The 26,547-nt window shown below is 48.0% G+C and overlaps 1 protein-coding gene across 4 annotated transcripts in view; it reads left to right on the forward strand.

Annotated features, from left to right (window-relative positions):
* The window catches only part of Hip1 (huntingtin interacting protein 1), a 118,331-nt gene that overhangs the window by 71,733 nt on the left and 20,051 nt on the right, over positions 1–26,547 (forward strand). For all 4 annotated transcript variants that reach the window (XM_057764122.1, XM_057764124.1, XM_057764123.1 and 1 more), the window contains exons 4-16: positions 385–441; positions 2,989–3,069; positions 5,375–5,451; positions 6,290–6,351; positions 9,993–10,133; positions 14,926–14,983; positions 18,841–18,916; positions 19,001–19,141; positions 19,990–20,087; positions 22,652–22,724; positions 23,434–23,617; positions 24,859–24,947; positions 25,808–25,924. In XM_057764122.1, coding sequence (XP_057620105.1) covers positions 385–441; positions 2,989–3,069; positions 5,375–5,451; positions 6,290–6,351; positions 9,993–10,133; positions 14,926–14,983; positions 18,841–18,916; positions 19,001–19,141; positions 19,990–20,087; positions 22,652–22,724; positions 23,434–23,617; positions 24,859–24,947; positions 25,808–25,924 — 1,254 coding nt within the window. The remainder of the gene's footprint in view (positions 1–384; positions 442–2,988; positions 3,070–5,374; positions 5,452–6,289; positions 6,352–9,992; positions 10,134–14,925; positions 14,984–18,840; positions 18,917–19,000; positions 19,142–19,989; positions 20,088–22,651; positions 22,725–23,433; positions 23,618–24,858; positions 24,948–25,807; positions 25,925–26,547) is intronic.

Here is a 26,547-nt window from a genome sequence, read left to right on the forward strand (position 1 = left end):
CCAGCAACATTGTGTATGTACTGATTACACTAAACAGTATGAAGTGTGCGTGTCTTTATAATATAGAACATGGAAGCACCACGTTTATCTCTCCTGTCCCCTATCAAAAGCAATCGACAGGCCAACAAGATAATCCCAGGAGCCCATGGTGGAAGGAGAGAACTGATTTCTGAAAGTTGTCCTCTTATCTGTGGCCCTTTGCACCCATTCACACACACACACACACACACACACACACACACACTGTGGAAAAAGAGACTGCTGTCTGCTGCCACACCCCTGGTCTTTGATTTCCCATAGGAGGTGGGCCCATCCCCCCCTCAGCCCAGGTAGACTCTCCTGGCCACCCATGTCTCCTCTCATGGTACTTCTCTTCTTTTCTAGGTGCTAAAAGACTCTCTGAGATACAAAAATGAATTGAGCGACATGAGCAGGATGTGGGTGAGTGTGGGGGTGCACAGGGGACCCCCTAATCCTCATACCCAGAGCATGGGATGTAACAAGTTACCTCCTGTTCTTGGTTTGGTTTGGTTCAGACAGTGTCTCACAGAATCCAGGCTAGCCCCTATGTCGCTAAGGTTGACCTAGAACTCATGATCCTCCTGTCTCCCCTTCCTGTGTGCTGGGCTTGCAGGCATGCTTGGCCACGTCCAGTTTATACAGTGGTGGGGGAAGCAGGTACCCTGCCAACTAAACCACATCACCAGTGAGGGGTGAGCCGAAGATGTCTCCTACAGGCAAATCCCAAGTCCCCAGAGCTTGTCTTAGGGACATGAATTGCATGTCATGAAATTAGGATCCCTCACAGGGACTTGTCATTGTGCTTGCGCCCTTTGTGGTCACAATACTTTGCACTTTTAATTCTTTATTTTGGGGCTGGAGAGATGGCTTAGCAGTTAAGAGCACTGGCTGCTCTTCCTGAGGACCAGAGTTCAATTCCCAGCATCCACGTGGTGACCCACAACTACTTCTAACTCCAGAGATCCAATGACCTCTTCCGGCCTCCTCAGACACGTGTACATGCATACACAGACCTCTATGCCCACAATGCGCGTACATGCATACACAGACCTCTATGCCCACAATGCACCTATACACCAAATAATATAAGATCAAAAAATTAAAGTTTTATCATTTGTTTGAGGTCTCCATACATAGCCCCGGCTAGCCTAGAACTTTAGCCTCCTGAGTGTTGGGATTGTAGGCATGCAGTGGGAAGGTGGGGTGGGAACACAGGAGGGGTGGAGGTGGTAGGATATGCATTTGTATGTGAACACACACACAGTCAGCCCCGGCATTGCTCTGCAGTAGCTGTTCACCTTATTGGGTTTGTTTTTGTTTGGTCTTTAGGTTTTTGAAGCAGGGTCTCTCTATATAGCCCTGGCTGTCCTCTAACTTACTGTGGAGACCAGGCTGGCCTTGCCTCACTGAGATCCTCACACCTCTGCATCCCTAGTGCTGGGATTAAAGGCTTCTGACATCACCCTACACCAAGCCTTATACCTCATTTTAAAGATGTATTTGTTTATTATGTATACAACATTCTGCCTCCACGTATGCCCGCACGCCAGAGGAGGGCACCAGATCTCATTACAGATGGTTGTGAGCCACCATGTGGTTGCTGGGAATTGAACTCAGGACCTCTGGAAGAGCAGCCAGTGCTCTTAACCACTGAGCCATCTCTCCAGTCCTTATACCTCATTTTTTGATTCAGGAACTTGAATCACTGAACTTGTGGCTCACCGATTAGGTAGAGATGGCTGTCCGGTGAGCCCTGGGGATTCTCCGTCTCTGCCTCCCCAGCACTGGGACTGCACATTCACTCTGAGTGCTGAAGATGCAGCCCCAGCCCTTGTTTTTTTTTTTTTTAATCTCATTCCTTGCTTTCTTATGGATTCATTGGGTCTCACTGCCTCAGCCTCCTTGGTGCTGGGCTTGCAGATGTACAGTCACACCTGACTTCCTTTACAATAGCTTTTTAACGAATATTTTTATTTCTATTTGTCTGTGTGCGCACAGGGTGCTGATGTAGGCCAAAAGAGGGTGTCGCATTCGCTGGGGCTAGAGTTACAGGCAGTTGTGAGCGAGGAACCGAACTCAGGTCCCCAAGCACCGTGAGCAGCAGCTGAGCCGTCGCTCCAGGTCTTTACAAGGTCTTCTGCCTGGAAAATAGTTAGCTATAGTAGTGAGACCCGTGCCATATATTGCTTTCCTAATCCTATCATCTGTCCTTAAAGATCTGCTTGGCCATCTGGTATTTCTAGTGAATTTTAGTTATTCTTCACATTTTCTTTTTGTGCTTCTCCCCCACCCCCTTTGGGAGCTACTCGGTTTTCCTGGGAACACAATTCTTTGAAGTCAGTAACAAAGACAGGTTCCTCCAGAGAGAACCTGTGTTTGCCTCTGCAGAGATTGATCTCAATTAAGCTCTCAGCTGGAGGTTAGGAATTCTGGGAAGGCCCCAGGGGAGTCTGCTGGGTCTCCCTCCCAGCGCTGATTTAACACAGGACTGGGTGGAGGAAACTGAACTTGAATATCCGCGGGAGTGCTGGGGTGCACACCCTTTACATTTTTATATGTGTGTCTGTGTATGTGCATGTGTGTCTGTGTGTGTGTGTGTAGGGGAGGGGTACATGCATGCCACCAAGCATGGCTGCAGGAATCAGGGTCTCTCTTCTACCATGTGGGACCCTGGGGTCGTCAGGCGTGGTGGCAAACTCCTTTATCCTCTGAACATCTTTCTAACCCTAATTATATTTATTACGTGTGTTGGGATGGGGTGGGGGCACGTGTGTGACTTAACGCTCATACTCGCCTGTGGCAGTCAGTCCTCTCCCTTCACCGCGTGGATCCCAGGGGTTGACTCATGACTCAGGTTGTCTGGCCTGGCATCAAGAGCTCTTACCCACTGAGCAACCAGTAGCCAGAGAAAAAGACTGAAGGGTAAACACTGTCTCAGTATTGATGCAGCTTTCTTCTTCCCCCAAGGGCCACCTGAGCGAGGGGTATGGACAGCTGTGCAGCATCTACCTCAAACTACTGAGAACAAGGATGGAGTACCACACCAAAGTGAGCACCTCTCGATGGCGCCTGCTCCTCGCCCCATCCCTCTTCCAAGCCATCCCCCAGTCTTCCCTCCAGACCCTACTTGATCTTTATTATCACTCTAGGGAACAGTCTGGAGCCTCAAGAAGTGGGGGTGCTGTGGCCCAACTCTAAGGGGAAGTCAGCTGATAGAACAGTGGTGATCAGGGACCCCAAGGTGACCTTTTGACCTGTGACCTTTCACGGAGTTATTTGTTCTGCATTTCACAAATAGGATAACAAGTCATCCAGTGGGTGGTGTTTCCTGAGGAAAGTGGCAAACCTTTACTTATGTATATAATTAAGATTTATTTATAGTTTGTATGTATTGTCTACATATATGTATGTGCACCATATGCGTGCAGAAGAGGGCGCAGATCCTCTAGAAGCAGAGTTATAGACAGACAGCTGTGCGCTTCCATGGGGTGCTAGGAACTTAATGAACCTCCTGTGCCAGAAAGACCAGCAAGTGCTGTTAACTGCTGAGCCACCAATCCAGCCTGTCTTGGCTTTTTGTTTTGAATTATATTTTTATTTATTTGGGGGGTTAGTGCGAGAGGACAGCTTAGAAGAGTCGGTTCTTTCAGGGCTGGAAAGACAGGTTTAGAGCGCAGGCTATTTTTTCAAAGGGAGTAGGGTTCAATTCCCAGCACCCACCCCACACTGCAGCTCACAGCCATCTGTCACACCAGTTCTAGGGGCTCCAAGGCTGTTTTTCTACACTCTGTGGGCAGCACGCATACACATGGTATATATACATACTTGCAGGAAAACACTCATATGCATAAAATAAAAATAAATCTTTTTTTAAAAATCATTTGGAAGATAAAAATAATAAATAAAATGTATTCTTTATTAAAGTATTAGGGGAGAAAAATAGTTTACTCTCCCTTTCTATCATGTAGTCCCAGGCATCAAATTCAGGTCAAAACAAGCCAAAAATAAATAAAATAAATAGCATGTGATAAAGCAAAAATAAATGGGTTCTCACCTTGTTCTAGCTCCTTATCCAGGTTTTCAGTCTGGAATTTAGAAGCTCATGATGCATGGCCACCTATCTTTCTATGATCTGTTTCCATGTCCAATAGTGTTTTGACTAACTCCGCAGCTGAGGCAGGAGAATCGCTTGAATCCAGAAGGAGATGTAGCTAAATGAGCAGGCACTCACCTAGCATGCATGAAGCCTTGGTTTTCATGCCAGCACTGCATAAACCTAGTATAGTGTGCATGTCTAATTCCAGCACTCAGGAGGTAGAGGCAGGAGGATCAGAAGTTCAAAGTTGTCCTTAGCTACATGGTGAGTTTCAGGTCAGCCTGTGTACGTGGACTTTTCTTTCCCGCCTGCCAGGTCCTGAATAACCACGATAGAGACTCAATATTAGTTAAAAATGCTCGCCAATAGCTCTTACAACTTAAATTAACCCATACTTCTTATCTAAGTTCTACCAAGTGGCTCATGGCTTGTTAGCTCATTTTGTTCTCTTTCCTGCTTCCTCTGTGTCTGGCTGGCAACTGGGTAGACTCCGCCCTTCTTCCCAGCATCCTCCTAGTCTGACTTCCCACCTAATCTCTTCCTGCCCAACTATAGGCCAGTCAGCTCTTTATTAACCAATTGTACAAAGCTTGCTCCACAGCAACCATGCCTCAAAGCAAACAAACAATAAAAAACAAATAAAACACTCGAGAACGTGGTCCTGTCTCTCCTAGATTCCCATGAGCTCACTGTAGTAGCTTTGGTAAGAGGCCAAGGCTGAGGAGATTGAATGGGAATCAGAAATGACCAGTGATAAGTGAGTGTCTACTGCCCAGGGATCCCAGACGATCGTCTGGGGAACATGCTCACACACTGAGTCTCATTGCACCTTGGGAGGCCATGCTTAGAATGTTCCAGGACTCGTGCAAGAGCAGGACCTTCAGCTCCGATGATGGGTAGTAGACAGTGGGTGGTCTTTCTTGGGAGCCCTTAAGGGGTCTGTGTTTGTGAGGTCATGTAGACTGATCCTGCCTCCCTCAAAAGTGTGTAGTTGACATAGGACCTGCTACATGTATTTAATATAGGCAGCCTGTGTTTGCACTGGTCTCATTGGGCTGTAGGGGGCCTTTTTCCCCCTGAGGTACTAGGATCGAACCCAGGTCTTTGTGCATGCAGGGGAACCACTCCATGTCTAAGTTGTGCCCTCACACAAGCGCTCTGCCCTGAGTGACTTTGTCAACACTCCACCCACTTGTCTGCACCCGCTGCGTCTTGGGCTTCCTTCTATCATCTCCCTTCACCCAAACTTCCTTCCAGAATCCCAGGTTCCCAGGCAACCTCCAGATGAGTGACCGGCAGCTGGATGAGGCCGGAGACAGTGATGTCAACAACTTGTAAGTGGCTCTCGGGCTCCAGACCCCGTAGGGAAGTAAGCCTTTGTGATTTGGTTTTTTGTTCCTGGAAATGGTAAGTGGGCTTGAAGTTACGACACAGGGGCTGGAGTGAGGAATGAGTCCTCCTGGTGACTTGGCCTCAAGGCCACTTACTGCTAGTGCTGTTTCTGTCTGGAATCCTACCCATGTGTATTTCAACATGGTTTCTCTGTCCCAGTCTCCACTAACCCCAGACCAAGCCCTGTCATCTCTCGTTTCCCTGGTGGAAGCTTGAGAGGCTTAGGCTTTAAATAACGTTCATGATAGATGCTTGGAAGGAAGCTGGAGCATATGCCTGTACTGGCAAGATTGCCCCTGAGCTCACATGGGAATCCTAAGGGTGGGGAAGCAGGACAGAGCATGGAGGTGTATGAAAACCTGGCTTTGGTGACTGAGGGTGTGGTTCAGCGTTAGAATTCTTACCTAAACACTTGCCTAAAATACCCCAGTGAGGTGCTAGGGATGCGGATGTGGCTTAGCATTATCAAGCTTGCTTAGCAAATACAAGGTCATGGATTTCATCTTCAGCATTCAGTTGGGCATGGATGGGGGCTCAGGCCTATAGACTTTGATTTCTGTTTCTTCTTTTTTTAAAAAAATATTTATTTATTATGTATATAATATTCTGTCAGTATGTATGCCTGCAGGCCAGAAGAGGGCACCAGACCTCATTACAGATGGTTGTGAGCCACCATGTGGTTGCTGGGAATTGAACTCAGGACCTTTGGAAGAGCAGGCAATGCTCTTAACCACTGAGCCATCTCTCCAGCCCCCTGATTTCTGTTTCTTCTTGTGTCAGTTTTCAGCTTACAGTGGAGATGTTTGATTACCTGGAGTGCGAACTGAACCTCTTCCAAACTGGTGAGTCTCTTCCCTCTTAGCTGACCCAAGCTGTTCTGGGATTCATTCTCCTGATTCCCAGCCTGATCTGTTCTGCTGGCCCAGCCCTTTTGTTGGTCTTTTTGTTTCGTTAAAGACAAAACCTTTGTAGCACATGTTGGCTTCGAACTCGCAGCTATCCTGCCTCTACCATCTGAGCATTGGAATTACAGGCTTGCACTGCCACGTTCAGCAAAATGAACCTTCGTTTGTTACCGATGCTTAGCAGAGGGCTTTGAAGCAGAGCTGTCTCGTCAGCCTTTGCTCTCCTCGCAGCCTTGAAGTCAGTTATTTCACATGAGACAGGGAGACCAGTTGCTCTGCTCGACCCAAGGAGCCTCCCCCTCTCCTGGCTACCAAGCTCTCAGAGGCTTTTTCACCCGTTCTGACAGCCATGGTTCCAGCCAGTCCATGATTGGAGCTGAGCTGCTATACTGGCAATGCTTTCTGCTCAGAAGAGGAGTGCAGTCAGATTTTTCTTTGGGCCACCAACTAGCTCCCAAATATAGACACGGAGACTTATTATTATTATTTTTTTTTTTTTTTTGGTTTTTCGAGACAGGGTTTCTCTGTAGCTTTGGTTTCTGTCCTGGAACTAGCTCTTGTAGACCAGGCTGGCCTCGAACTCCCAGAGATCCGCCTGCCTCTGCCTCCCGAGTGCTGGGATTAAAGGCGTGCACCACCACCGCTCGGCACAGAGACTTATTATTAATTATGAATGCTTGGTCTTAGCTTAGGCTTCTCCCACAGGTCTTTTAACTTAATTTAACCTGTTTCTAGTCATCCACATTTTGCTTTGGGTCTTTTTACCTTACATTCATTCCATATGTCCTACTTTCCTGCTTCCTCGGTGCCTGGCTGGGTGGCCCCTGGTGTCTCTTTCTATCTTCTCCCAAGCCAAATTCCTATCCTACTTACTCTCCCTGCCCAGATGTCTCTTCTATACCAATGGGCTGTTCAGTTCTTTATTAGACCAATCAGGTGCCTTAGGCAGGTAAGGTAAAACAGCAACACATCTTTACATAGGTAAGCAAATAGTTCATAATATGAACAAATGCAGCACATCTTTGCATAGTTAAACAAACACTGCAGTAGGGGAGTCTGCCTTGAACTAAGGATACGATTCATAATGGTAAAGTGCTTGTTAGCATGTACACAGATTCTTTTTTAAATCATGTATGCACACGTGTTTGTGTCAGAGTATGTATACATGAGTGCAGTTGCTTGCAAGGGCCAAAGAAAGCATCAGGTCCCCTGGAGCTAGAGGTACAGACAGTTGTAAGCTACCCTGCCTTATATGGGTGCTGGGAACTGAACTTGGGTCCTCTGAAAGAACAGTATGCACTCTAAACACTGAGCCATTTCTCCAGCCCTGATAACCCTGTTTTAAAACAAAAAAACAAACAAACAAACCAAACAGGCATGGTTGGTGGATCTCCGTGAGTTTGATCTACAGCCTGATCTACAAGTGGGGATAGTCAGAGCTGTTACACAGAAAAACTGTGTCTCAAAAAAAAAATAATAAAATAGAGTGGAAACCCAGCTAAGGATACCTAAGGTTGACCCTCTGACCTCCATATGTGCACATGCGCACACACACATGCTTACCCTTAACAAAGCCAAAGCTGGAAAGCATAGTGTAGATACTCTTGACTCCTCACTGTTCTCGTCAGGCCATGTGCATGGGTTAGCACAGCCATATTGCTTCACAGAAGAGCATCTAGAGGCCCAGTCAGGCTAAGAGACTTGCCCACAGTCACACTGCTGTAGCTGCTACTGGGGGTCAAGTGTCATTCCCCGAAGGAGATGGAGGCGGCTGGGATTTCTTGTCAGACAGCCTGTGGAAGTCAGTTGGCCCTGACGGCTGCCTTGCAATGACAGTTGCTTTTAATTTATGTAAGAAAAACTACCTTTAGTTAGGGTGGTTCAATTTGGGTGGATCTTTTCCTGTCTGTTTCTGTGTGTGTGTGCGCGTACACGTATGTGTGTGTAACTTTATCTCTTTCTCAGCCACCAGACAAACACACTTACAGGGTTTCTGCAGATGTACCCATGGGCAGGTCCACACATGTGGGGACATTAGAGAACTCTTGTGTTGCATGTTACATATCCAGGGACAGTGGGCCGCCAATACAAGGAAGACAGTCAACCCTGGCCAGGGAGTGAGATGATGGCCTATAGCCGGGCATCTAATAGCTGGGTATAGAATGACGAAATGTGGGTAGATACCTGGAATAAGAAATTTAGGGAAAAGCTGTAGCACAACTGGAAGAGTGCTTGCCGGACATGCATGAAGTCCTGGGTTCAAATCCCCGGCACTGTACAAACCACGCATGGTAGTACACACTTCTCCAGCACTCAGGAGATGGAGGCAGGAAGAACGGAAATACAAGATCACCCATTGGCTGCTTATTGAGTTCGGGTCCACCCTGGGCTACATGAGACCTTAATCCAGAAAGGAAGAAAATGTGTTGAGTGTTTCTGCTCAGACTTGGAGCAAATCTCAGGGGTCACCAGTAAATCTTCTTTCCCATGCTTCTCATGGGGTTCAGTACAAAGCAGAGTGTCTCTCTCACCCAGTCATAATACACCAAGCTTTCTGGCCATCAAGAGCAAAGGTGCCTGTTCTACCCATCGATGGCCATGTGGGCTGGGCACAGCTACTTCTTATCTTTCTGATCACCTTCAAGTGACTTAGGATGCATGTCCTTACCTGTCTGGTGGGGATACCCTTTCCTGTCTCGGGGTATCATAGGGTTAAATGAATCACATGAGTTAATGCACCTGTCAATCACAGGCCACACACCTGTCCCCCAGGCCATGGGAGGCTGAGATGAGAGTCCTGTCTGCGCTACATAGCAAGGTCCTAGCTTGACGTGAAATTACAGTAATTGCTAGGGTACAGTTCAGGATCATAGCATTTGCCTAGACTCCTCCAATGAGGAATTGGGGATGTGGCTCAAGGGCAGAGCCCTGGGCTAAAATCCTCCAGTGAGGGGCTGTGGACACATCTAACAGTAGAGAACTTCCTTAGAATATGTCAGCAAGGAACTGGTTCTGTGAGTCAGTGGTAGAGCACCTGCCTAGAGTCCTTCAGTGAGGGGCTGGAGGTATGGCTCAACAGTAGAATGTAGTTGGACTTTTCTATCCTGCCAGCCAGTTCTCAAATAACCACACAAAGATTTATTAATTATAAATGCTCAGCCAATAGCTCAGGCTTGTTACTAAACTAGCTCTTACATTTTAAATTCACCCTTATTTCTCGTCTATGTTCTGCCATGTGGCGGAACCTTTTTTCAACTCTGCAAGTTCATCTTGCTTCTCTCTGTGACTCCTCAGACTCCTTCCCTCTTCTTGCCAGTGTTCTCTTTTTGTTTGCCAGTCCCACCTAACCTCTACCTGTCCAGCTATTGGCCAGTCAACTTCTTTATTAAACCAATCACAGCGACATATATTCAAACACAGTGTAAAGGAATATTCCACAGTAGAATACAAAATCCTGGGTTCCGATCTTAGTAAGACAGAAACATAGAATAAGTCTTGGTATATGTCAGACGGCTGATTCTGCTCTACTGCAGATATTTCTTCCTCACTTCAGCCTCTCTCCCCATCTTCGTCCACAGTGTTCAACTCCTTGGACATGTCCCGCTCTGTGTCCGTGACCACAGCTGGCCAGTGCCGCCTTGCACCGCTGATCCAGGTCATCCTGGACTGCAGCCACCTCTATGACTACACTGTCAAGCTGCTCTTCAAGCTCCACTCCTGTGAGTAGGCCCGCCTCGACCATTTCTTGTGAGCTTCAGGCTGGGAACAGGGTCACAGCCCTGGCCAGTTCCCCGAGTGATGCAGGCTACTCGGTCAGTACTGTTTGTTCTGGTCGGAGGGGCCTGGGGCTTTTGGTCATCCGTGAATGGAAGGGAGTAACCCAAGCTTTAGACTGCCCCAGTCTAGCTCCTGACCTTCCGGTCCTGTGTCTTAAGAGGGTTCTCTCTGTCCACATCCAGCTCTACTGTGTCACTGTTACCAAAAGTATCTTGTGTTGTTAGGTCTACATAGAGGATAACTGACCTGACCCATACCTACATGAGCTAATACAGTGACCTCCAAACATCTAGAAACACAATCCCTGTAACAGATGGAACTCTCTTTGGAGAAATAGAAACAGAAAACAGCTACAGGGCTAGTGTAGCTCAGTTATAGAACACTTGCCAGGAACTCCATAGCTGAGGTTATATTTGTAGCATTTGGCTAGAATCCCCATTGAGGAGCTAGGGGTGTGGCCCAGTGGTAGAGCACCTGCCTAAAATACCCCAGTGAGGGGCTGGGGTGTGGCTCAGTGATAGAGCACCTGCCTAGAGTCCCCCAGTGAGGAACTGAGGGCATGGCTTAATTGTTGAGATCTTAACTAGCAGGCATAATGTCCTGCGTTCCATCCCCTCAGTGCAGAAAATTTAAATATAGCTGGATCTGGTGGCACATGCCCACAGTCCCCGCGGTTTGGAGACAACAGCAGAAGGATCTCTGCCAGTGTGAGACCAGCTTGAGCTACATACTAAGTTCCAGGCAAGCCTTGCTTACATAGTGAGACACTTTCTTAAATAAAACAATAAACTAATCACAGCTGATCCAAGGGCTATAATTTTCTCAGCAGCAGATCCCTGCTGCACCATTAGTCAAAAGCATTACTTGAGGGCTGCTGATTTGCAGAAGTTCTTATCCTTGATGCCCTGGTTAAAAATGTGGAGTGCTTGGCCGGTCTGGTGGGGGGCTATGGGCAGGCTGGCAGGGGTGGTGGGGGAGGTTAAGGAGGCCTAGCAAGGTGGTCAGGGGAAAAGGTACTTGCTCTCAAGTCTGGGGACCTGAGTTCTAGTTCCAGAACCCACATGGTGGAAGGAAAGAACCTACTGCACAAGTTGACCTTTGACCTTCACACATGCACATAAGTACTCACACGCGCATGCACAATCAATCAATTTTATGTATTTTTATTTAAAGCAGGCTACTCCTGAGCCAGCTTGGATAGGTCTCTGGTATAGTTTAGAATCTCCGTCTTTAAATGCAGATTTCCCCAGATAAAGCTAGAGTAAATCCTCACTGGAGAAGTTTAGGAAAGTTCTCTACCACTGAGCCATTTTCCCAGCCCCTCATTGTCATATGCCAAGGTGATCACACATAACTTGGTAGAAAACCTAAAAACTTGGAGCTATGAATGGGTACTGTTCAGGTTTTATAGCCCAGAAAGGACAAGGGTCTGTTTTAGACGCACAGAACAGTGGCTGAGTGTGGGGTGCATGCCTAGAATCCCAGACTTTGGAGGTTCTAGAAGAAGATGAGAAATTTATTGTGAACTGGGCTATGTGGTGAATCCATGGTCCACCCATTTGACGTAATAAATCCCTATCTCAAGGGGGAAAAGGTAAAATTAAACTTAAAGTGTGTGCGCGCACACCCATATGAAATAAGGGACACTTCATAACTGTTGACTTACAAGTAATAACCTTTTTTTATTCCATTTATTTATATGTTTGTGTGTTGCACATGTGTGCTCATACACACTTATGAAGTCACAGGACAATGTGCAGGAATCGGTTCTCTCCTTCTGTCAATGGCCCCAGGGGCAAAACTAAGCTCCTCAGGACTGGCAGCAAGTGCTTCTACCTGGACCTGCCTCACAAAGCCAGGTCTGGTTATCTGAAAGTAGACAAGCGCAGCAACGTCACTCTGATTCAGATGGTGCCGTTTCCCTCGATAGCGACTGCAGTTTGCTGTTCCAGGTTTGGAAAGGCTTGGTGCCACAGGGCGTGCCTACAGGAAGCAGAGAGGGTGGACCAAATCCCTAGAGAAGGAGAGTCTGTTGCTTAGAAACATTATCAATTACAGGCAGGGAGTGTAGCTCTGTTGGCAGAGCAGACTTGCCTAGCACGTGTGAAATCCTGCACTCCCTCCCCAGCACCACACACGTGGGGCGTATGGCCCACACCTGCATGCTTCATCTTGGGGAGGTGGAGGCAGGAGAATCAGGTTTCTGGACTACATGAAACTTTGTCAAAAAATAGATAGAGCTGGGGGCTAGAGAGATGGCTCAGCAGTTAAGAGCACTGTCTGCTCTTCCAGTGGGCGTGGGTTTGATTCTCAACACCCACATGGTGGCTCACACTGTCTGTAACTCCAGTTCCAGGGAATCCAGCATCTTCCCCGGACTCCTGAAGGCACTGCACTCACATGGTACACAGACATACATGCAGGTCCAACACTCATATGCACAAAAATAAATATTTTTTGCAAATACTTAAATAAAAATAAACTTCAAATACAAGTAAACTTACTTTTATTTATATATTTCTTTTTTTCTTTTTTTTTTAAATTTGTTTTTGGTTTTTCCTACAGGGTTTCTCTTTAACTTTGGAGCCTGCCCTGAAACTTGCTCTATAGACCAGGCTGTCCTCGAACTCACAGAGATCCACCTGTCTCTGCCTCCTGAGTGCTGCGATTAAAGGCGTGCATCACCACTGCCCATCTTATTTATGTATTTCTTTTGTTTTATTTATTTGAAAGAATTTCATGTGTACCAGGTTGGCCTTGAACTCAAAATGTTGTCCAGGATAACCTTGAGTTTCTAACCCTCCTACCTTGTGCCTCTCCTAGACAGTGGGATTACAGGCATGTGCCACCAAGCCCAACCCTCACTGTTAATGTATTAGCATGAAGTTTCTTAGTTAGTGAAGCTGTGTTGATACTCTTTGTGTGTGCTGTAAAGAAACTCAGGGTCTTGTGTGTACTAGGCAAGCACGTTACTGCTGAGCCATGCGCTCAGCCCCTCCCTGGGGGATTCTAGGCAGAGTCTCTACCACTGAGCCACACCCCAGCCCCTCACTGGGGGATTCTAGGCAGGGGCTCTACCACTGAGCCACACCCCAGCCCTTTATAACATACTTTCAGCTAAAGCCAGCCCTTCACTCATATGTCCACTGTTCTTACCCTATTTCCTCTTCTAAGCTCCCACCCAGGATCCCGTAACACTTAGTCATTGCTTCTTCTCAGGCTCCCAGTAGCTGTGACAGCTTGTCAGATTTCCTTTTTGATGACCTTAACAGCTTTGAGTTCTGGTCAATTTTTTTTTTTTTTTAAGTGGAATCTTCCTCAATTTGACTTTTTTCCTGGTGTTTTTTTCTCCTAGTAGAACTGAGATCAGGGTTTTGGAATAGAAATTAAATGCCATTTCTATCCTCTGCCTAATTTTATCTTTTTTGGTTTGTGTTTTGAAACAAGGTCTCTATATGTGGTCCTGGCTGACCTTCAGCTCTTCATCTGCCTGGCTCACTTTCATCGCTTTCAGTAATCATAATTTATACACGACCTTTGTGTTTATATCACTCATTCAAAAACAGTTAAAAACAAGGCTTGTTGGCACACATCTGTAATCAGAGGCAGGAGGATTGTCACAAGTTCATGGCCAGCCCAGGCTACATAGTACGTTCCAAAACAGTCAGGGCTACAGTGTGAGACGCTGTCTCAAATAAAGAAAAAAAGAGCACAGCACGGTGGCATGGTTTGTTGTTCCTGGTACAAGAGAGTCTGAGGCTGGAAGATGGCTTGAGTCCAGGAGTTCAAGGTCAGCTTGAGTAACATAGCTAGACTCTGCGCCAGAACGAGAAAGGGGGAGAGATAAGAAGAGAAGGAGGTTGAGTGAGTGGGGGACTTAAAATAAAAGATGCTGCTGTGAGCCAGGTGTTGGTGGCTCATGCCTTTAATCCCAGCACTCAGGAGGCAGACGCAGGCGGATCTCTGTGAGTTCGAGGCCAGCCTGGTCTGCAGAGCAAGTTCCAGGATAGGCTCCAAAGCTTCACAGAGACATTCTGTCTTGAAAATCCAAAAAACAAACAAACAAAAAAAAAGCAAACAAAAACCTGCTGCTGTGGGTCTTCTACATGATGCAAGGAAAAAAGAACCAACTCCCCAGGGCTGTTCTCTGACCTGCACACACCCTGTGGCACAAGAGCATTCACATGTGAAGACAAAGTGCAGTTTAAAAAGTGGTACCAGCTATAATCAAGCCAGGTGTGCCTGTGAGCCCAGCACGAAGCAGTCTGCTCATGAGTTCAAGGCCAGCCTGGGTCATATAGCAAGACCTCCTCCTCTTAAAATAAATTGAAAACTGAGTTTTAACTCATAGTTGAAATATGTAGCCTTCTATGGTCTTAGAGAAGCAACTCCCTAGGAGCTGGCCCTGAGTGGCCTGTGCTGGTGCAGGGTCACAGCGTTCACCACGCCCTAATGGATGAGTCCCTCACCTGAGAGCGAAGCCCGCTCCCACTTGCCCTCAGCAGTCCTGCAGTTTGAGGAAGCCACAGCTTCGCTGGGGCTGAGCCTCCATTCCACCCGAGCCAGAGGCTCGCATCCCATGCTGCTCTTGTGGGGTTCTCTCAGTTACCAAATCTCAGGGCATCTTAGCAGGGAGTGCCAGCGTGGCTAGGCTGGCCCCTCCCTCGGTCTTGATGTGGCTTGCCTGTCCCCTGGTGTCCCTCGTACTCACAGGCTCCTGTCGATTTCCTCCAGGTCTTCCAGCTGACACCCTGCAGGGCCACCGAGACCGCTTCATGGAGCAGTTCACAAAGTAAGTGGCTCTTGAAGGGAATGAAGTCCGATCAGAACCTATGATAGGGGGCTAGAGTAAAGTGTCTGCTGCAAAAGCGCTATAACCTGAGTTCAGATCCCCAGCGCTCGGGTAAAAAAGCCAGGCAGGGCAGAGAGCGCCGTGTGTGTGCGTGCATGCATGCGCATGAATCCCTGGCTGTGTATGAAGATCAGAGAACAGTTTTCAGGAGTCAGTTCTCTCCTTCCACCAGGTGAACCTCCAGGATTTCATTCAGGTCTCAGCTTAGACATATTCCTGTACCCACTGCACCATCTCACCAGCCCTGTAATCCTTCTGTCCACTGAATGAAACATACGTAGACCACACTCTTTATCCGTTCATTTGCTGATGGACACCTAAGCTGCTTCTGAGGTTTGGCTGTTGTGAACGACACCACAGTGCACATGGGTGTGCAGGTATCTCTGTGGTGTGCTGAATTAGATTCCTCCAGGAAGCTGTGTTACAGGCAGACCATATGGCATTGCTTCTGTGGTCCGTTGCGGCTGTACCATTTTACCTACCAACAATGCATTCAAATCTTCTCTCTCCGTGTTCTCAGCCCCATGTTTGTTTCCTTTTCCTTTCATGTTTGTTTTCTTGATGATAGCCATTCACACTTCAGAGGGAAAGCTCTCAATGTAGTTTTCATTTGCATTTTCTTGGTGGGTAGGATATTAAGTCATATGTTCATGTAGACATGTGTGTGTGTGCTATGCGCGCACGTATGTATATATGTATGTATGTGTGTGCATACACTCTTGTCTCAGTTTCATGTCTGTTGCCCTGACATAGAGCAACCTAAGGGTAAAGGGTTTATCTGATGTGGAGTTCCAGGTTTGTCTCTTATTTCAGGGAAGTCAAGTCATCTAGCCATGTCACATCCAAGAGAATCCATAGAATCACATCCATAGAATGTATGTACGCATGCTTGTTGCTCAGCTAGCTTTCTCTATTCTTATACAACCCAAGGCACAAAGCCAGGGAATAGTGCCACCCGCGGTGGGCTGGGTCATCCCACATCAATTAACAATCAAGACAATCTCCCACAGGCCAACTTGATCTAGACAGTCCCTTGTTGAGACTTTTTCCAGATGGTTCTAGATTACGTCAGGTTGACGATACAAGCTAGCTATCATAGTCGTAGGATTAGCAATAGAAACTAACCATCAGGCTGGTTGGGTTGACAAAATACGAGCTAACCGTCATGGTCGTCGGGTTGGCAACACAAGCTAACCATCATGGTTGGCCCTTTGTATTCCTTGTTTTGTGAATTGTTCACTTGTGAGGCAGCCATCTTGACATAGTTTGTTTTCCCTGTTAATGTCTTCATTCTTCACCATAGCTTCCAAATCCCTAGCTGGTACTTTACTTTTCGGTTCCCTCAGGAGCAGTCAAAGGACAAACACAGGGTTGACCTAACACCCCCCCCCCATTTCCTTGCTCCACTAGGGAAGCCTGGTGCATATCCTATGATGAATGACTTACTAAATCCTAGGAGGCAGGCCCTGGGGCTGGTTTCCTGGAATGTGAAATTCCAGTAGCTTGCAAAAGCATTTGCGTCTATTACTGTTGGCGCCAATCCAGAGAGACGGGGACGTGTGGTCAGCTCATTTTATTTCCTTCCATTTTTTTCCCTAGCTTGTGAAAACATCTCCTGTGGTAGCTACTTCATTTTTCTCTCCCGCACAGAGGCGGATGTTCTTGGAGGCTGTAGCGAAGCCGTAGCAGTATCACAGGGACACTCTAATCTCGGGATCTGATAGACTGTGTTGAGACCTGGGGAGGGGTTGGTTGATGGGGCTGAGTAAGCAGACATTTCGTGCTGCAACCAAAGGCTGCTGGAACCTCAGCTCCTCCTTTGTGTTGGTTAGAGGCCTGACCAGGAGGGAAATGCTTTCTGAGGCGTGGTGTTTGGTTCAGATGCACAATGCTTGTGTAATGTGCATGAAGACATGGGTTCCTAGCCCCAAGCACTGCGGCATAGACTGGAAGAATGGAGTGGGGTGGGCTGGGATAAAGTTGGATAGAGAAAAACTAGAATAGAGAAGAAGGGAAGGGAAAGTGGAGTAGGGTAGGATAGATTAGAGTCATAGGGTGTTTCCTTTCCAGTTGCTGTAACAAAATGCATGACAGAAAGCGGCTTGAAGGAATTTGGGGGTACAGTCCAGCACAGTGTGAAAGTAATGGTGGAGAAAATCCCTTCCCTTTCATGTTCCTCCATGCGAACTCATCCTCGGGAGAAATCTGCCAACAGCAGTGTGGAGTCCGCAGCCGCGAGGAAATGAGTTTGGGGTGTTGAAGGGAGAGAGGCCCTGCTTTTCATCCTGGCTGCCCGGCTAGCTTGCACCCGAAATAATCACACAGAAATTGTATTAATTAAATCACTGCCTGGCTCATTAGCTCTAGCCTCTTATTGGCTAACTCTCACATCTTGATTAATCCACTTCTATTAAATCTGTGTTTAATTTCTGTTAAATCACCACGTGACTGTGGCTTACCGGCAAGATTCTAACCTACGTCTGTCTCAGGCAGGAGATTCATGGCGTCTGCCACACTGCCCTTCTTCCCAGCATTCTGTTCAGTCTACCTATCTAAGTTCTGCCCTATCAAAAGGCCAAGGCAGTTTCTTTATTAAACCAATTAAAGCAACACATAGACAGAAGGACCTCCTACACCACTGGGGATCTGGGCAGTTTCCTAGTTTTGTCGTTGTCGTGACAACAGCAGCTTAAAGGAGCTGTGCTGTGGCCACAGTCTGATGGTGCAGTCCATCGTGATGGGGACGGCGTGACGGCAGGAGCCTGGGAAGCTGCCGCTAGCTTCCATTTCTCTCCCCACACGCACGTTTATTTACTCTGTAGGCCTGTGAGGGAATCCGGTCTGTGCCTCCGCCCTGTGGGCCCCAGACCCTGAGCTCAGGTCATCGGTTTTGGCAGCCAATGCCTTGGCGCACTGAGCTTTCTGGAAGGGCCCATGTTCTCCTGATTCAGCCCAGAGGGTTGGTGCTACCCAGACTCATAGGGAAAGGAGGTTCTTCCTACCTCAGTTAAACCTTATGGAAACACCCTCACAACCAACACCCAGAAGTGTGTCCCCATGGTGATTCTGGGTCCCATCCAGTTGTCATCCAGATGGCCCATCTCTGAGACTGTCAGTCTTCAAGAGGATCTGTAGTACTAATTACTCTTCAATATTGCTGGTGACTGAGAACTCACTATAGAAGACTGCAGTCTGTAATGTTGGCTTTGAAATTGATTTTCGTGTGTGTGTGGGGCGGTGCACACTGTGTGTCTGTGTGTGTGTGTCTGTGTGTGTGTGAGGGAGGGTGTGCACTGTGTGTGTGGGGGGGTGTGCGCACCGTGTGTGTGTGTGGGGGGGTGCGCACCGTGTGTGTGTGGGGGGGTGCGCACTGTGTGTGTGTGGGTGCGCACCGTGTGTGTGTGTGTGTGTGTGTGAGGGGGGGTGCTCACCGTGTGTGTGTGGGGGGGTGTGCACTGTGTGTGAGGGGGGGTGCGCACCGTGTGTGTGTGTGTGTGTGTGTGTGTGTGTGTGTAAATCAGGGGCAGCTTTACAGAGTTTGTTTCCTCTATCCACCTTTATGTGGATCCCAGGAATCAAACTCAATCTTGCTTCTTTAGTTGGCAAAGTGCCTGCACCCACTGAGCCGTCCCCCGGTCCTGTAGTATCATAATTGAATCCTGGCCTCATAGAGGGCAGCACAGCAGCGGCTTGTGCCTGTAAGGTGGGCAGAGGGTGGGAATGCTGGGACGGTGTCCTGCGTCTTCCTGGGACTGGCGGCCACATCCAGCAGCCCTGAGGTGCCTGTGTACTCCCAGGTTGAAGGATCTGTTCCAGCGTTCCAGCAATCTACAGTACTTCAAGCGGCTCATTCAGATCCCCCAGTTGCCTGAGGTCAGTGCTCGGACGGGGGGGGGCTCTGCGTGCCTCTGGGGCTGGCAGGTGGGCATCCTTCGAAGGTGTGTCTTCCTCCTCCAGAATCCACCCAACTTCCTCCGCGCCTCAGCCCTGTCAGAGCACATCAGCCCTGTGGTAGTGATCCCAGCTGAGGTGTCGTCTCCAGACAGCGAGCCGGTCCTGGAGAAGGATGACCTCATGGACATGGATGCCTCCCAGCAGGTATAGGGCCCTTAGGAGAGGAACTAGGTCCTTCCTGTTGCCCCCAGAACAGACAATTGAAGAGGCTCTTAGCTTGGGTCTATCTACTCAGATGAGGTCTGTTTGTCTTTAATATTTGAATGCGACATCTCACTATATTGCCCGTGCTGGTCTCAAATGCCTGGGCTCTTGAAATCCTCCTGCCTCTAAGATGGGTGTATCTACGCATGTATGCTGGAGTGCCTAGGTGTGTCCCTCCGTCTCATCAGAAAGTGGGAGATTAGCCTGAGCTCTCTGCACTCGGGTTCCAGAAGTGATCTTAGATAGGTCTCAGCCAAATCAAGAAAACAGATTCTTGAAGCCATGCATAGTGTACATGCCTCTAATCACACAAAGGGGCCGGAGGTTTGGCTCAGCCATTAAGAGTGCTTGTTGCTTTCAAAGAGGACCGGGGTTTGATTCCCAGCACCCACAAGGTAGCTCACATCCCTCTGTAACTCCGGTCCTAAAGGAGCCCACACCCTTTTCTGACCTCTGTGAGTACCAGGGCACACACAGTGCACAGACATACATGCAGGCTAAAAAGTTTTGTTTAAATACAAAGAAAGATAGACAAGAAGGAAGGAAGGAGGCAGGCATGGTAGCATACTCTTTAATTCCAGTCCTCGGGGGGCAGAAGCAGGGGGTTATTTCCAAGAGTTTCAGACCAGGCTGGTCTGTATAGTGAGTTCCACGACAGCCAGGGCTACGCAGTGTGCCCCTGTTGAAAAATAAAATAAGTTTCATGCTAATCTACCCGCCACACGCTCACCCAGACAACTTCCCAGGTCTCTGACTTTGCTCTTCCCCCACCTTCCCAATCACTGCAGAGTTTGTTCGACAACAAGTTTGATGACATCTTCGGCAGCTCATTGAGCAGCGACCCCTTCAATTTCAACAATCAAAATGGCGTGAACAAGGATGAGAAGTGAGCACTTGTGGGGCGGAGACACACAGTCTAGAAATGAAGCTAAGCCATGGTCTGCCTCGCAGCAGCTACTCCAAAAGGAAGGAATTCTGTGTGTGCAGACATACGTGTGTCTGCCAGAAGTCAACCTCTAATGCCATTCCATAGTTGTTCTTCACCTCCTTTGTTGGGTGTCTGATTGTATGTGTGTGTGTTTATATGTGTGTGACTATGTATATGTGTTAGACATGTATGTGTTTATGTATGTGTGGGCTGGTAGATATATATATATATACATATACACGTGTGTGCTGGTGCACTTGCCTATGTATGCCTGTGTGGTAGCTAGAGGTCAATATTGGGTACCTTCCCTATTGGTCACCACATTGGGTGTGTCTGTCTGTCTGTCTGTCTGTCTGTCTGTCTGTCTGTGTATCCATGGAGGCCTGAGGTAGGTATTTGATCTCCTGGAGCTATAATTGTAGGCAGTTCTGAGTCGCCCAATGTAGGTACTGGGACGTGAACTTAGGTCCTCTGCAAGAACACGTGCTTTTAACTACTGAGCACAGCACTTTTTTAAGAAAAAAAAATTGTTGTTGTTGTTGTATTTGTTTTGTGTGGTTATATGTATGTGTTGTGGGTCAACAGGGATGTGTCAAGATGTACTTGTGGAAGTCCGAGAGCATTATGGAGTCATTTTTGTCCTCCCACAAACTCAGGCTGTTGGGCTTGGGAGCATTCGTCTTCACTTAAAGAGCCTCCTCAGCCACACCCAGAATCCTTACTTCCTGGGCTTTCGGGACCCTGGGATCAGTCTCCCTATGAAAGGGGCCGGGAGTCGGGCAGTGGTGGCGCATGCCTTTAATCCCAGCACTTGGGAGGCAGAGGCAGGCGGATCTCTGTGAGTTCGAGACCAGCCTGGTCTACAGAGCTAGTTCCAGGACAGGCTCCAAAACCACAGAGAAACCCTGTCTCAAAAAACCAAAAAAAAAAAAGAAAGAAAGAAAGAAAGAAAGAAAGAAAGAAAGAAAGAAAGAAAGAAAGAAAGAAAGAAAGAAAGAAAGAAAGGGGCCGGGGCTGGAGAAATGGTCAGTGGTCAAGAGCCCTTTCTACATAGTTCATTTCCCAGCACCCAGGTTAAGTGTCGCATTAAACTATCGGTAATTCCCGGAGATCCAGCACCCTCTTCCGGCCTCCAAGAGCACATGTGTATAAAACAACAGGCAGAGACACACATATAAGATTAAGAAATTGTTTTAGTCTTTGCACCCCTGTATCCCAGATCAGGAACTGAATCTGTGGGTATCAATAAGAGACCTCACACTTAGGGTCTGATCACCCTAGGTATCCAAGGGTTATTGGTTTCAGAATCACCCCCACAGACATGCACAGACACAAAGTTCAGCCACTGCGCCAGACGCTGTTGTGAGAATGGATGCTATTTGCATAGAACCTACATCCCTCCCTTTCTGTTCCCTTTAAATCACCTCTACATGATTCATAGCTCCTGATATAAACACTGATACAAGGTTTGTTTCTGTGAGCTTTTCTTTTTATATACCTTTAAGTTTTGAGTGTTTGTTTGTTTTTAAGACAGGGTTTCTCTGTGTTACAGCCCTGGCTATCCTGGAACTTGCTCAGTAGCCCAGGCTGGCCTTGAATTCACAGAGATCCTCCTGCCTCTGCTTCCTGAGTGCTGGGATTAAAGACGTGGGTGTGCTGCCACACCTGGCTACACAGTTAAGTTTTGGCCTGGGAGGGAATGGCTTTGCCTGTGCACTGTGGCGTTCGTGTGTAAGTCAGAGGACAGCTTGCGGGAATCAGTTCCCTCTTTTCACCATCTGGGTCCCAAGGACCTAACGAAGATTGCCAGGCTTGGCGGCAAGCATCTTTTCCCTCTGAGCCGTCTCACCAGCCCGTTTGTCTGTATTGTTTAGGGAATAATGGTAAGAACAAAAGTCTATATATAGTCAATATAGCTGCCATGTTCCCCCCCCCCCCCCAAATGTTTTCCATCCCTAGTCAGTTGAATGCACGGATATAGAACCCTCAGGTGAGAAAAGTTGACTGTAAGATTCATACCACAAAGAATTATTCTCTGTGGGGCTAGAGATGTGGCTTCACTTGCAGGGTACCTGCGTAGCCTGCAGAGACACCCCGCCCCAGTATAGTCACACATGTTTTTTTTGTTTTTTTTTTTTTTTTTTTTTTTTTTTTTTGGTTTTTTTCGAGACAGGGTTTCTCTGTGGTTTCTTGGAGCCTGTCCTGGAACTAGCTCTTGTAGACCAGGCTGGTCTCGAACTCACAGAGATCCGCCTGCCTCTGCCTCCCAAGTGCTGGGATTAAAGGCGTGCGCCACCACCGCCCAGCTAGTCACACATGTTTGTAATTCTAGCACGCCAGGGGAAGGGAGGAGAAAAGGAAGAGCGAATCGTCCTCCAATAGCTGTCTGGTAACAACAAACCAAAAAAGTTGTCTGTCTGTTTGTTTTAAGAGAATGACTCCAAATTAGCACCAGCTTTTCCCCCCTTTTCCAGTCTGTCAACTTACATGGAGGTGACACCAGGCCTGTTCTTTTCTTCCAGGGACCACTTGATTGAACGCCTGTACAGAGAGATCAGTGTGCTGACAGGGCAGCTGGACAGCATGAAGGCTGAGGTACATGCTGGGCTTCGTCTGCACTGGGCTGCACCAGCGCCGGCACTTGCCGTCTCGTGTCTCGTGATAGCCCTCGGATCCCGTCCTAAGACGGGCTAGTTAATAGGCGTGATTCAGGATAACTCTTCTAAATCCATCAGTGCTGGGCTTGGTGTGTGATGGAGCTCCCTGCCTAGAATTCCTCAGTAAGGGTCCCCCCGATATGCCTCAGCCATAGAGTGCCTGCTTAGAATTCACCAGGGATGGCCTCGCAGTGTGGCTCGGTTGTAAAGAACTGGGCTAACATGCCCCAGGAAGGGACAAGAAGCATGGCTCATTGGTGGAGGTTTGCCTAGACTCCCTTAGTCAAAGACTAGGAACGTGGAGAGGGTGGGTGGCTGAGCAGTACTGTCTGCCTAGAATCCCCCAGTGAGGGGCTGGGGTGTGGCTCAGTGGTGGAGCCCCTGCCTAGAATCCCCCAGTGAGGGGCTGGGGTGTGACTCAACAGTACTTGCCTAACAAGTACTCTCTGCCCAGAGCACCAAAGCAAAAGTAAAAAGTAAAAAAAAAAATAAAAAATAAAATGTTCTGTGGGTCAGGAATTTGAAGATATAGAATCAAGCGTAATCCGTCAATGCCAGCAAGGAGATAAGTCATTCCTGCCCTGCGTGGTGCCCCCTTTGGGGCAGCCTTACGATAGCAGGCTCCTCACCACGGGTGCCCCTCACAGAGCCAGCGGGCCATGCTGCAGCTGAAGGGCCGCGTGAGCGAGCTGGAGGCAGAGCTGGCGGAGCAGCAGCACCTGGGGCGGCAGGCTACAGATGACTGTGAGTTCCTGCGCACCGAGCTGGACGAGCTGAAGAGGCAGCGTGAGGACACGGAGAAAGCCCAGCGCAGCCTGACTGAGATAGAAAGTGAGGGGCTGGGGCTGAGGGTGTGGGCGGGGGCAAGAGGGGTGGGGCTGTTCCCCAGAAGTAAAGCCGGAGGTGCCGGCTCTTGTCCTCAAATGCAGAGACAGGTTTGGCACAGCTGAGCCCTTAGCAACCAAGGGCACACAGATGATGGGAGTTCCTATCCTGTCTCTGCCTCCCAAGTGCTGAAATTAAAGGTGTGAGCTACCAGCACCCAGCAAGGAAAACATTTTTTTTGCTTTACAGTTCAGAGATTCAGTCCATTATCATCATGGTGTGGGACATGGCAGTATGCAGGCAGACACAGTGCTGGAGCTGAGAGTTAATACATTATCTTGCTTGCAAAAGGAAATTGTTTCACTCAGTAACTTGAGCATAGGAGACTTCAGCCCGCCCCCTCAGTGACACACCTCCTAATAGTACCATTCTCTTTTAAATTACCACTCTGTGTTTGTAAGCTTCGGTCTGCAGAAGACTTTGAATCAGGGGAGTGTTTATGTAAAGAAGAAACCTTTATTTATGTCCAGTGTAGTACAGGTGTGTTTACCTGTGATTCCTGAATTTTGGAGGCTGAGGCAGGAGGATGACCATAATGCTAGCTTGGGCTGTGTAGCAAGACCCTGTCTCAAAAAAAAAGAAAAGAAAAAAGAAAAGAAATTAATTAATAAATTAGATAACTTCCAGCTGAGTGTGGTGGTGGACACCTGTAGTCCCAGAGTTCAGACGGTTCAGGGGTTCAAAGTCATGTTGGCTGTGTAGCCAGTTTGAGGCCAGTCTGGGCTACGTGAGAGCGTGTCTTTTTTTTTTTTTTGGTTTTTCGAGACAGGGTTTCTCTGTGGTTTTGGAGCCTGTCCTGGAACTAGCTCTTGTAGACCAGGCTGGCCTCGAACTCACAGAGATCCGCCTGCCTCTGCCTCCCGAGTGCTGGGATTAAAGGCGTGCGCCACCACCGCCCGGCGAGAGCATGTCTTTAAAAAAAGAAAAAATAAAATAAAACAGCACTCGGGAGGCAGAGGCAGGCGGATGTCTGTGAGTTCGAGGCCAGCCTGGTCTACAGAGTGAGTGCCAGGACAGCCTGAGCGATCACACCGAGAAACCCTGTCTCAAAAAGCAAATAAATAAATAAATAAATAAATAAATAAATAAATAAGGATAAAAACATCTTTAAAGGCCCCAGCTTACTGGAGGGAGGATGGGGGATCCCTGCCAGGGCAGTGGCCTCACCTTGGTCTTTCCCAATGCAGGAAAGGCCCAGGCCAATGAACAGCGGTACAGCAAGCTAAAAGAGAAGTATAGTGAGCTGGTTCAGAATCACGCTGACCTGCTACGGAAGGTAGGAACTTTGACTCCTCTATTCCTCCTATATACCCCGCATTACAGGAGAAAAGGTGCAAACCTTGGGTTTCTCCAAGATGCCCTTCTGTTTATTCTTCCTCTGCATGTGTATGTGCATGTGTAGGCCCATGTGTATGTAGTTGCTCGAGGAGGCCAGAAGAGGGCATTAGATCCTCTGAAGCGGAAATGACAGGAATTGTGAGCCAGCCAGCATGAGTGCTGGGAACCAAACCTGGTTCCTTTGGAAGAGCTGCATGTGCTCTTAACGGCTTAGCGCTCCCATTTCTTAGCCCCAGCTTGGTAAGTCTTCCTAAGTTCTGTCTTGTGTGCCAGGCACAGTTAGAATTACCCCTCATTTGAGATGGGCATAGTAGAACATACCTGTAATTCTATCAGAAAGCAGAGGCAAGATCCTCAAAAAAAAAAAAAAAAAAAAAGCCATGTGTAGTGACACATGACTTTAAAACCAGCACTCCAGGGCAGCTAGGACTAAATTGTAGTCGCAAAAAATGACTAAGTAGGTGTAATGTCTCTTGCAATCCCCAAACTTAAGAAGCAGAGGCAAGAGGATTGCTATGAATCTGAGGCTGGCCTGGGATGCATAGTGAATTCCAGGCCAGCCCGGAAAAACACTACACCAGACAACCCCACCTTACCCCATCTGTGTATTTTTACAAATACCTAAAAATCTAGCATCTGCAGGTCATGACTCCATTCTGGCTTCCCTCTGGGTAGAAAAGAACTTCTGTGTGTGTGCCTCCTTGATCCTCACAGTCTGATAGAAATCATTGGTACTAGAAGGAAGATTGGAGTTGGGCCTGAGAGATGCCTGCTCAAGACACTCCTCTCCCCTTTCAGAATGCAGAGGTTACCAAAAAGGTGTCTGTGGCAAGGCAAGCCCAGGTGGATTTGGAAAGAGAGAAGAAAGAACTAGAAGATTCCTTTGCCCGTGTAAGTGAGCAGGCCCAGCGGAAGGTGAGCAGGAGAGGCACTTGGGGTGTAGGAGGGAGGTGTCTACTGGAAGTGGGTTTTTAATAGTGTTATTGTTGCATATGTGTGTGTATGTGTAGTATGTGTGTGTGCACGTGTACTTGTACGCATAACAGCGTGCATGTTGACGTCTTAGGGCAACTTGTGAGTTTAAGTTCTCTCCTTGCACCGCGTGGGTCTGGGGGTTTCAACTGAGATCATCTAGATCAGCAGCAACTGAGCCACTCAGTCATCCCCTCGACCCCTGCAAACGGGCTTTGAGGCAGACATGGATCAAGGATGTCATCATGTTCCAGGAGTGGCTTCCAGAGGACCTTTGGACCACTCTGAGGAGCAGATGCTGGGGACTGGGCGTGTCACTCAGTTGGCAGAGCTTATCAAGCATGCTCACCTAGGAGGCCCTTGGTCCATCTCCAGCACCACCAGGCATGGTGGTGCATGCCTAGAATCCCAGCACTTGGAAGGTGGAGGCAATAGGGCAGGGTCATCCTCGGATATGTAGCAAGTTCAAGGCCCACCTTGAAATCTTGTCTCAAGAAAGGAAAAGGGAGGGTGTGTTGTGTGTGTGTGTGTGTGTGTGTGTGTGTGTATAATCTTAGTCATGAGTT

Source organism: Chionomys nivalis, chromosome 3 (assembly GCF_950005125.1).
Source record: "Chionomys nivalis chromosome 3, mChiNiv1.1, whole genome shotgun sequence".
NCBI lineage: Eukaryota > Metazoa > Chordata > Mammalia > Rodentia > Cricetidae > Chionomys > Chionomys nivalis.